Source organism: Rhinopithecus roxellana, chromosome 10, assembly GCF_007565055.1.
Source record: "Rhinopithecus roxellana isolate Shanxi Qingling chromosome 10, ASM756505v1, whole genome shotgun sequence".
NCBI lineage: Eukaryota > Metazoa > Chordata > Mammalia > Primates > Cercopithecidae > Rhinopithecus > Rhinopithecus roxellana.
Window position 1 is genome coordinate 22,797,811 of NC_044558.1, and position 12,241 is coordinate 22,810,051.

Below are 12,241 nucleotides of genomic sequence, written 5' to 3' on the forward strand. Positions count from 1 at the left end.
GGGATGATAGCATTCAGACAGGGAATGCCACATGAAATAAAAGCCTTCAGAAGGTGACTCCAGTTCTATTGTTACCAAACTGTACAGGCAACTGGGATGGACCCAGGGAAATAATGCGTGCAGGTTGGGGGAAAATAGGTCTGTGTAAATAATCCAGGTCTGGGTGGATGAAAGTTTTATAGTAGCTGATCACAATCTCATCTTAGCATACATGAAACGAGAGCCTGCAATAGGGGCTGCTGCTGGAATCCAATCTCGCAATGGAAACACTTACTCTGACACTGCGCAGCTCATATTGCTCATCACTTAAATATGAACTTGTTCCAGCTGGAGCTCTGAGGACATTTTGCATGAAGCCACATATAGCAATCTATAATATTTACGAACACAAACTCATCCAGTAACAGATGCAGATATTTCATGGTTCTATAAAATAAATTCCCTGTACAAAGAAATTCCTGGAACTTTGTTTTATTGGCATTGAGAGAAGAGCAAGGACGTTAGATGGGATGAAGGGAAGATTGTTTTACATTATTTTTAATAGTGCCCTTTAAGTGTAAATCAATGAGGTTGATTGATCATTCAAAGACGTTTTTAAAGTCACCTTGTATTATTTTTATTTTTAACTATATTCTCGGGAATTGGCACTGTTCCTCAAAATTAACAGGATTTTAAAAATTTCCCTAAAGGATGCTAACATTTGTTTTTCTCAATAAGTTTATATATGTTTAATGTGAAATTCAATATCCTTCTTCTGGTACAATATGTAAACATGGCTGAAAATAATATTAATGGCATGTTTTAAAACACTAATTTTCATGGTCCCCTAGAGCAGGAACAGGGAGAGTGTCATTCACCTTTTCGTTGACTGAATCCCTTGCATTTGTATAATGCTTTCGCATCACAAGTTCTTTATATAAAGCCCATTTTAAAATGATCTGATTGCTTTTAATCTACACAAAACTCTATAAGGTAGATATGATTCCCATTTTACAAATGAGGAAACTGAGATTCACAGAGGTTAAACTATTTGTTCAAGGTTAAATCTCAAACCTTGGCCTTCCCTTCTTAAAACGCATAAAGGGCTAGCATTAGTTCTGTGTCATTGCATAGGGGATCTTCTGGGCCAGGTACATATCAGTGGTTTTATGACCACACACCCAACAGTACTTTCTGTGATTGGTGAAGTCTCTATGCTTATTTGTTTTAGGCTTGTTAACTGAAATTCAGTGTAAATCTAAGCGACTGAGAAAAAATGTGAAGCAGCATGCAGATCAGACCATGAATGAAGACAGTCAAGGTCGTGACTTGCGACAAGTGACCTCGACAACCAAGTCATGCAGGGTAATAATATGCAATGGTGTCTGCCAAGACTGGCAGGAACTGAGTTTCTAGGTACATAGTGAGCTGGTCAGGAGGCTTTCAAATTAAAGCCACAGGCACAGCTGAATTTCTAGTCCAATTGTTCATTAAAATGGATTCCTAATACATACTTTGATGTAAACATTCAAATAATAGCAGTGCATAAACTAAAAAGTGAAAGTTTTCCTTCTCTCTGACTCCATTCCAGTCCTACTACCTAGTGTTTGCCAGCAGGAATGATTTGGTGTATAAAATGGTTTTTTTTCCCACAGAGTATTGACCATTTTTTCCCTCTTTTTGAGAAGAAAGGCTCAAACTGGGAAGAATGTGGTCTCAATAGAGGCTGTGGATTAATCCTTATAAATGAGTAAAACAGGGTGAATACACATGTGTGGACCCATAGAGAAAAGTTCTACACACTGAGGTCACAAATTTCTCAAGAAATCCGTTGAGCAACTCAGGACAAAATAGGGGAACATCATCCAAGATGTTTAGACAAACACATTGTGATAATGCACAGGATATTTGATGGAATTTTATTTTGCCATTAGCTGAAAAACCAATAAGCTATAATTGTCCAAACCATACCCTTCTCAATATTTATTCATTATTGACAAAGAAAACTTTATCCACATTTAGTTTTATAAATACATAATTTTATATCTATTTAAGAAAAAGTATTTTATATGAAAGCATTATTTTGCCATAGTGCTTCATCAGTAACACTTTGGTATAAGAAAGCAAAGAGTTGACATAAGTATTCATACTCTTCAAAAGATGCTGTAGAGGGAGAAAGAGGTGTTTGGGGTCTGAATTGTCCAGATTATTGACTCTCTATTTTAGAGGTTGACAAACTTTTTTCTTTAAAGAGCTTTGCCCACATGGTATCTACAACAACTACTCAACTCTACCATTTTAGTGCAAAAGTAGCATAGACAACACATAAACAAATGAGTGTGACTGTGTTACAATCCAATGGATTTGGTCGATGGACCACAGTTTGTTGATCCCTCCTCCACATGAATACTCTTAGATGATTTCTCCAAGTGGAATTCATGTAGAATACTATATGAATGTAGTATTCGTAGTAGTCATACTATGTGAGAACCTTTCATTAGTTATAATTAAACCTTGAACTTTCAGTGACCTTCAATATGAATGGGCTCAATAGTCTTCATATCCAGACTACCATTTATTCCTAAGAAATACACAAGTGGAATATTTTGTAATTCATATTTTATAGATAGGAAAATACAGTGAAATGTGATATGGCCTGCCCGAGGACCCAGAGAAAGAAATTATACACTCTATTAGAGCTCATAATTCCGGCTGTATTTATGGCTTTTTAAAAAAAATAATTTCTGCTATTAGGTCCCTCCAGATGAATGCACAATATAGAAAGAAGGCTTTATACACACCTTCCCTAACACCTTTTATTTTCTTGCCAGTGTAGGAGAAAACTGAACTCACCCCAGATCAACAGAATCTTCTACATTATATTATGGATTCATATAACAAACAGAAGATGCCTCAGGAAATAACAAATAAAATTGTATGTATAATATCTGAAAATATGTGGGTTTAATGTTAATATTTCCTGGAGATTTTGCTGCCTTGAAGGTATAATTTATATGTGAATTTGTTACTTTGAAATGATTAGAGCTGAGAATTCAAGTTAGACTTTTAAACTCTTAGCAACATTAAACAATTCAAGAGTAAGAAGTCTCCCATCTATCTTGATAATTGCCCTTCAAAGATCTGAGAAACAGTAAGATGGGTTTTCAAATTTTATCATCTAAATCTAGTTTTTCTTTAGTCTAATGGTTTTATATTATCGTTTTCTTATCTACTTATTAATCTCTTTTTTTTTTTCTTAAAATTTAGTTAAAAGAAGAATTCAGTGCAGAAGAAAATTTTCTCATTTTAACGGAAATGGCAACCAATCATGTACAGGTTCTTGTAGAATTCACAAAAAAGCTACCAGGTATTTTTTAAATAATCAAAGTTAATATTTATTGAGAGTTTAAATATGTGCCAACAGATTAGATTACCTATTTTACATACGGTGTTTTATTTTTCAAAACATTCCTGTGAGATCAGCTCTATTTTCAGTATTACTTTGCCAAGTATTTTCACATGTACTTATTTCACTGCTATTCTTTGCAATAGTCTTGTGACATTGAGAAAGGCAGGTCTGTTCTTTGTAAAATGAAAATCATCTAATATCTGATTTAAACTAACAAGTCTAACTACTATAGACATAAGATATTAGAACTAGAAAGGATATTTAAAATAATGTATAATAACTCTTCGAAATCAGTAGATTAAAAATTGAAACTTTACAAAGTTGTCATTCACCCATTTATTCCTTCAGGAAGCAGTTGTTGATACCTACTCTATACTAAGTGCCTGACTATTACCTTCAGGGAGAGTGGTCAAAGGTGATAATAATAATAAATACACATACACACAAAGTGCCGTTTGAACAGAGAGGAACTGTTGCTAATTGTGTCTAGGAAAGATGGAGAGACTTCAGCGATGATCATATTTGAGTTGAGTCTAAAAGAAAAAGAAGTTTTCCAGTTGGCATGGAGAAGAAGCGGCATTCCAGGTTGAGAGATCTGCTTGTTTTTTTGTTTTTGTTTTGTTCTGTTTGAGATGGAGTCTCGCTCTGTTGCCCAGGCTGAAGTGCAATGGCATGATCTCGGCTCACTGCAACCTCTGCTTCCCTAGTTGAATCAATTCTTCTGCCTCAGTCTCCTGAGTAGCTGGGACTACAGGCACATGCCACCACGCCCAGCTAATTTTTGTATTTTTAGTAGAGATGGGATTTCACCATACTGGACAGGCTAGATTCGAACTCCTGACTTCAAGTGACCTGCCTACCTTGACCAAAGTGCTGGGATTACAGGAGTGAGCCACCATGCCTGGCCGAGAGATCTGCTTGTTAAAAGGCACTGAGGCATGAACAAGAATAGGATTATTCGAGATGGGAGAGAAAATTCAGTGTGGTAATAACATAGTGTCTGTGGTGGGCTCCTAGGTTAGACAATAAGGTAAGTTGGTACCAGACTGATGAAGGCCTAACTAAGGAATTTAATCTGTGTCCCCTGGTTAGTAAAGAGATTTTGGTGGTTTTTGTAACAGAGGGAAATGATGAAGTTTTTGTTATACAGAAATGACTTAATCAGGTTCATGTAAGATGAATTTGAATGGAAACGGCCTGGAGGCAGGGAAGATCAGGTAGTATGCTACTGCACAAGTCCAGGCAACAGGGCTTGAAATAAAGCAATAGCAATGGGGAAGAGAAGAAGAAACAAAAAGAAGAGAGATTCAAAAACTGATAGGGCTTGAGGAACAGTTGTATGTGTAAGGTGAGGGAGAGGGACTTAACTTATCCATACTCATTCTGATGGTGCCAGTATAGAAACTAGAATGTGGGAGTCTTCTTATATCCTAGCCTCAAATTCTTTTTGCCACATCATTAATGCTATCTAAGCTAATGGATTTTAGTTGTTTCAATGTTTATTAAAATATTTGTGTATTGAAATCCCATGGTCTGGAAGTGTATAATAAATACCTTGTATAGCAGCATAATACTATAATATTAAATTACAGAAGATAACTTCTGATATAGGATGTTAATTAAACATGTTAATTTGCCTTCTTTTTGCCATCATTATGCTATTATTTTATTAAATGTATCACAGATAGACATAAGCCTACATAAAACTCATAAAGTGTGAGGAGAAAGTTCTCACTATCATTGAAACACTAATATGCTGTCATTTCTTTATTAACAATGAAAGAGGAACTTAATTTACTATATGCTAATTAAATGGAAGGCAGTATCAATAAAAAACTGGATGACATAAGAGTAAAAACTGTGGGGGAAAGAACTGGAAAAGGGAGATGTTTTTGGTTATTTATGGGAAGAGATTTTGTAAGTTCACATGGTCAGCTGGTCTTGAATCAAGAAATAATTGAAGACAAATAAAAACCTTATTCATAAGAAGGTAGCTTCTCTGAAAGCAATAGTAACATCTTAGCATCTCTTAATTCCCAGTGCCTAGCCTAATTCCTGAGGGAGTGAGTACAATTAGTGTGTGTTCAATGAGTAAAGCAGAAGGAAAATTTTAAAATGTGGAAGGAAATAAAAGGCAAAAGACCCTTGAGAAGGAAAAAAAATGGACAATAATGACAGAGATAGCATTATTACAAGTAGTAATAGTAGGGATATAGTACCAATACTGAAGGGATATTTTGTGAAAAACTGAATTGAATCATTCCATTCAGTATTCACTGAGCACACCCTGTGCCAGGCACTGTCCAGGGTGCTGGAGTCCCTGAAAGCAGTAAGGCACGGCCCCTTTCCTCAAAGAAGCTCTTAGATCCTCTAGAATGGTGGCTCAGTCTTTAGCGTTGTTCTCTTCTCTATACTCCCTTTGCTATTTAGTTCTTCCTAAGCCATTTAGACCCTGATGGTGTTATCTCTATTCATGTCAGTATATGTGCCAACATGCACATGAGCTTGTGTTTTGTTTCCCATTCATTCATTCATTCAATCCGTCAATTATCCAACAAATAATTCCTAGGTACCTGTTATGTGCCAGGAAACAGGGATACAAAAGAAAATAAAAACAAAGCGTCTACCTCCAAGAAATGTACACTCCAGTAGAGGTGGCAGATAATTAATGAATAAGCAAATAAATCTATAATATCATGTCAGGTGGTGATAAGTTCTATAAACTAAAATAAAGAAAGTAGATACTAGTAGTGGTGGGGAGTGTATTTTAGATTGGGGAATGCTGGAGCAGAGACTTGATTGCAGGAGGGAGCGGGACATGGGGCTTGGGGATATCTGGGAAGAACATTCATCTCTGAGGCAAAAAGAGGCTTGTGTGCTCACAGCAGGGCCAGGGGGTCAGTGTGGCTGGAATACAAAAAGTAGGGGGAATAAGGAGTAGAAAATGAGTTCAGAGAAGCTGTTGGGACTGTACCATATAAGCCTGGATAACGACTTTGAATTTTCCAGGCAGTGTTATATTTCATCAGGTTGGCAATTCTTACCATATTTTTCTGATTTTCCCCTACCGTGTGCGTTGCAGTACTGAGTTCAGAGCAGATACACCAATTTGACTTTGATTGGCTTTTTTTTGGGAAATACTACCCATTCTTTAGCTTGACTAAAGTCTCGTGAGTTAGCTAAATATTCTGGGTGCATATAAAGTTTTTTTCTGGCTTGTAGATGCTTCCAATCTGCAGAGTTGACCCTGTCACGTCAGGTGTGACTAACATAACGGCTCAAAGAAAATCTGCCTGCATCTAGTTTCTGAGGGTTTCTTCATCTGAATCAGTGTATCTATGCCATAATATATGTATCTGCTTGGACTTGACATCTCCCTTTGCCCAGCTTGTTTAATAAATTCTGCTCAATGAAGATAACAGCCTCTATTTTGTTGGCGAGTACAAATGGACTCAACTAGACTACCCAGTTGTAAAACAACTACAAAATCACTTGATGAAAATGTTTTATCAATGGCAATGATGGTTATCATAAAATATTGTTACTCCTTGATACTAATTTGATTATCATCATTACCTAGGATTTCAAACTTTGGACCATGAAGACCAGATTGCTTTGCTGAAAGGGTCTGCAGTTGAAGCTATGTTCCTTCGTTCAGCTGAGATTTTCAATAAGAAACTTCCGTCTGGTCATTCTGACCTATTGGAAGAAAGAATTCGAAATAGTGGTAAGTGATTTGGCTAATGGTAAAAGAGTTTGTTTCTATGAGTAAAATTGGTGTGCTCCATGAAGGTGGGGCTCTTGCCCATCTTATGCAATGTTATATGCTTGTTGTGCCTAGCATGAAGAATGACTCTAAAAAGATACATGTTAAATAGATAAGACTTCTAGAGGCTTGGTTCAAATATCTCTGTTGTAATAGCAAAGTAGCAAAACTACCCCTTTACCGCACTAAGATGAAGAGCCAAAGGAAGACTTTTGTAAAGATTGGAAAATTCATCTGATTTTTAACTAGCACAAAGGAGCTGGGATTCTTCAGCCAAAAAAAAAAAAAAGATTATTTACTTAAAATCTTCAGGTATGTAAGACTAAGTATCCAGCTATTATATATCTACATCTAAATAAAATAAGAAGACATTTTAATAGTAACATTTATATGTCATTTACTAGGTTTCAGACACTTTTCTTTTTCTTTCTTTTCTTTTTTTTTTTCTTTTTTTTTTTTTTTAGACAGAGTCTTGCTCTTTGCCCAGGCCGGAGTATAGTGGTGTGACCTGAGCTCACTACAGCCACTGTTTCCCAGGTTCAAGCAATTCTTGTGCCTCAGCCTCCCGAGTAGCTGGGATTATAGGTATGTACCACCACACCCAGCTAATTTTGGTATTTTTAGTAGAGACAGGGTTTCTCCATGTTTCCCAAGTTGGTCTCAAACTCCTGGTCTCAAACGATCAGACTTACTTGGCCTTCCAAAATGCTGAGATTACAGGTGTGAGCTACCATGCCCGACCAAATTTAACTTTTTTTTTTTTTTTTTTTTTTTTTGAGACAGAATCTTGCTCTGCTGCTTAGGCTGGAGTGCAGTGGCGTGATCTTGGCTCACCACAATTTCCTCTTCCTGGGTTCAAGTGATTTTTTTGTGCTTCAGCTTCCCAAGTAGCTGGGACTACAGGTACATGCCATCACACCCAGCTAATTTTTGTATTTTTGGTAGAGACAGGGTTTCACCATGTTGGCTAGGCCGGTCTTGGATTCCTGGCCTCAAGTGATCCACCTACCTCGGCCTCCCAAAGTGTTAGGATTAAAGGCATGAGCCACCACACCTGGTCGGTTTCAGACACTTTTCTAAATACATATATGATTTCATCTAATCTTCTCAAATATTCTATGAATAAATACTATTATCATTCCCATTTTGCAGATAAAAAAGCTGAGACAGAGAAAGGTTAAATAACTTTCCCAATGACAGAGAGGAAGTCTGACTTCAGAAGCTTTGTGTCAGATGGGCGCAGTGGCTCATGCCTATAATCTCAACTTTGGGAGTCAGAGGTGGGTGGATCACTTGAGATCAGGAGTTCAAGACCAGCCTGGCCAACATAGTGAAACCCCATCTCTACTAAAAATACAAAAAATTAGCTGGGCGTGGTAGCACTGTAATCCCAGTTACTCAAGAGGCTGAGGCAGGAGAATTGCTTGAACCCGGGAGATGGAGTTTGCAGTGAGTCAAGATCGCACCACCGCACTCCAGCCTGGGCAACAGAGTGAGACTCGGTCTCAAAAAAAAGAAGTTTTGTGTCTTAACCACTATGCTATACTAACTCTCAAGAGTTGAGATAATAGCACAAGTTATTCAGTGTTTAACTTATTGTGGAGTAACACTGTGACAGAGAAGCTCAAGAGACATTGAGATGAATTACCAGGAATTCTGTGCAATTTATCTTAGGAGATCCTTAAGATAGGATGAGTTCTTATTTTCCCAAGAGATTTCATATATGGGTTGGGAGTGGAGAATGAATGAGATGACTTCTCAAAATCATTTCTTTCTAAAGTATTATCGTCTTATTATTAACCAAAGCAAATTTAAAGACTTTTAAAACCAATATTTTAGGATAGAGATTAGAGGGAAAGTTTTCAGGCAGTTCTGCATCTGTAATATAAGTGAAGTAATTTTTTAAATGGAAAATTATTTTTAATTTTAATGACATATTTCCATAGTCATTATGTTTTTTCCTAGTTAAAAACAGAAAGTGTAACTAGCATCATTGGTAGATTTTAAAATCACACACTTTAAAAAGATGCATCATTCTTAATATATTCATTAATTTACTAGTCTATCAAATATTTAAGGGCAAGGTACTATGGTGGCAGTGAAGAGAGAAATCAAGCATGTTCTTTCCCCTAAGAAGCTTACAGTCTAATGGGAAGAGATTAACTGTCCATGATTATGATAAAATATGGAAGAGAAAAACAGAGAGATGGTGACTCCTAGTTGACAGAGCTCCAAAAAAGTTTTATTAGCATTTGAATTGGGACTTGAATGAGATTTGATTTGGATACCCAAGGTGCAGGAGAGAAGGACCAGCAGAAGCAAAGAGAAAGAGGCAAGAAAGCTCAGGGAATGCACACAAAGAAGGGTGAGTAGCTGAGCTGACTGGATTAAGGGTTACATTAAAGGGAAATAGAAAGGAAAAAAAGACAGAATCAGATGATTGAGGGCCTTGGATGCTGGGATAATTATTTTGTTATTTCCCAAGTGATAGGAGACATGGAAGATTTTTGAGCAGAGGAGGGAAAATGTCAAAATCAAGCTTTACAAATTTTCTAGCAGTGTTAGGGTAAGCCAGTACAGAAGTCACTTCTTAGGAGGCAAGAAGTCTCAAAGATGTGACGCTTGCTGTCAGGAGAAACGGAGAGAAGAGAAAGGATCTGGGAGATATATCTTTGCGGCTTATCAACTTTCGAAAGACATTATGTTGTCAAGAAATAAGGATTTTGGTCCTGGACTGATTGTCTCTCTCTCTCTCTCTCTCTCTCTCTCTCTCTCTCTCTCTCTCTCTCTCTCTCTCTCTCTCTCTCTCTCTCCCTCTCTCTCTCTGTGTGTGTGTGTGTGTGTGTGTGTATGTGTGTCCAGGCTAAGGGGAAAAGGCTAACTCAGGTAACCTCCAAGGCACCATTCAGTTCTACAAGTCTTACTGCTTTTCTTCTCTTAACTAATTCAATTTTCCTGATGGGTGGTTCAGCTAGTCACTAGGCCAGCTGCTGAAATATCCTGATTTTAAAGCCACAATCAATAACTGACAGTTCAACTTAGGAAAGAATTAAAGGACAGGATGAATTTTCACATGTATGGATATAATTGTTGTTTTAGACTATTGAACATACACTGGTGGTTCTCTCTTTATGCAGAAAATTATAGTGGCTTCAACCTGTGATGGGCAAGGCCTCAGCAGCTTAGCTTTGTCATTTATTTGATTCTGGCTTCCATGGACTGTGGCAGTGCTCCCTTTAAGAAAATCCCAGTCAGCCGAGCATGGTGGCTCATGCCTGTAATCCCAGCACTTTGGGAGGCCAAGGCAGGTGGATCACGAGGTCAGGAGATTGAGACCATCCTGGCTAAGACAGTGAAATCCCGTCTCTACTAAAAATACAAAAAATTAGCTGGGCGTGGTGGCAGGTGCCTGTAGTCCCAGCTACTCAGGAGGCTGAGACAAGAGAATGGCGTGAACCTAGGAGGTGGAGCTTACAGTGAGCCGAGATTGTGTAACGGTACTCCAGCCTGGGGGACAGAGCAAGACTCCGTCTCAAAAACAAAAAATAAAAAATAAAAAAATAAAAAGAAAAGAAAAGAAAATCCATCAGTCAAATCTAATTCTTACAAAACTAATAAAATAAAAAGGAATGATGACTCATGACAAAATTTATGCATTTTACTGACAAGTCTCTACTCTCTCTACTCTAGCAAATGTGTGTTTGGTTTATTCATCGAGAGAGTGGTGATTAAGGATACTGACTGTGGAATCGGGATTGAATATGGGCTCCGCTACTTATTAGCTGCATGTCCCATTTTTTTAAGCTGTTGAAATAGACCTCATAACCAATTTAATCTCTTTGAAATCATGTTTAACTTTAATATTTATTCTGCAGTCTTGCCTGAAGTTTGATAACAAAAACTTAATAAGACAGGGTTTTCTTCTTTTTGAGTCAGTATTTTATCCCAGGCACCTAGCACATGCCTGGCTCAGAGTGGGTGCTCAACAAAATTCTGTGGAACAAATGAAAAAAATGAATGAAGGTGTGTTCAGAGCTATAAAACTGGTCTGTTTATTTACTTTCCAGATGGTTGTTTCCCTGAATACCAGAGTTGTTAATGTCCAAAGCTGACAAGTAACCAACAAAAAGTTGGTTAAACATTCTTCTAAACCTTGCCTCTAATTTAGGGAACAGATATCTCTTTTGCATTTGAGTGTAAGAAAAGGAAAAAGACAGTTTGGATATGGAAATTCTGTTGTGTTCTCTCTCCTCCTCCTCCTCAAAGATGAGTCATTTAAAGTTGATTCAGTTGCCAGACAATGAAAAAGAGGGGTGCAATGTCTGCCATATGAATGGAAATGTTTTAATGAGAGGGCATCTGCAGGAGAATTATCCAGTGGTTGTTACTATCTTTCTTTCCCTGTCTCTTTTTCTCTCCTGGATGCTCAACTTCCTTAAAAAAAAAAAAAAAAAAAAAAAAAAAAAAAAAAAATCTTTGCCTAGCTCCATCAGATCTCCTGGGTCCTGAGCCAAGTCAGATGCTGCCATTTCCATGATGGCCACTGGGTTAGTACCAGATTCCTTCCCCAACCTAGCTGAGGTGGGGAAAATCCCTTCCACTGTGGGTCAGCTGAAAGGGGAAAAATAGTTTTCCAAAAAAGTTTACAAGACTACTAATAGGATAATTACACTTGTAGAAAGGCATGTATAAGGCTGAGCATGCTGGCTCACAGCTATAATCTCAGCACTTCAGGAGGCCAAGGCAGGAAGATTGCTTGAGCCCAGGAATTTGAGACCAGCCTGGGCCACAGAGCGACACCCCATCTTTACAAAAAATTTAAAAAATTAGCTGGGCATGGTGGCACGGGTCTGTAATCCCAACAAGTTGAGAGGCTGAGGTGGGAGGGTCGCTGGAGCCCAGGAGGTGGAGGTTGCAGTGAGCTGAGATTGTGCCACTATACTCCAGCCTGGGTGACAGAGTAAGACCTTGTCAAAAAAAAAAAAAAAAAAAAAAAAGGCGAAGGGCATATATGCATAATGTTTGGATCTATTAATTATAGCACCAGAAAGGTAACAATTATTCAGCACCTACTGTGTGTCCAGCTG

The 12,241-nt window shown here is 37.7% G+C and overlaps 1 protein-coding gene across 4 annotated transcripts in view; it reads left to right on the forward strand.

Annotated features, from left to right (window-relative positions):
* Window positions 1-12,241, forward strand: part of NR1H4 (nuclear receptor subfamily 1 group H member 4) — an 85,288-nt gene that overhangs the window by 56,279 nt on the left and 16,768 nt on the right. For all 4 annotated transcript variants that reach the window (XM_010383576.2, XM_010383575.2, XM_010383573.2 and 1 more), the window contains 4 exons: window positions 1,211-1,344; window positions 2,816-2,914; window positions 3,247-3,346; window positions 6,969-7,115. In XM_010383576.2, coding sequence (XP_010381878.1) covers window positions 1,211-1,344; window positions 2,816-2,914; window positions 3,247-3,346; window positions 6,969-7,115 — 480 coding nt within the window. The remainder of the gene's footprint in view (window positions 1-1,210; window positions 1,345-2,815; window positions 2,915-3,246; window positions 3,347-6,968; window positions 7,116-12,241) is intronic.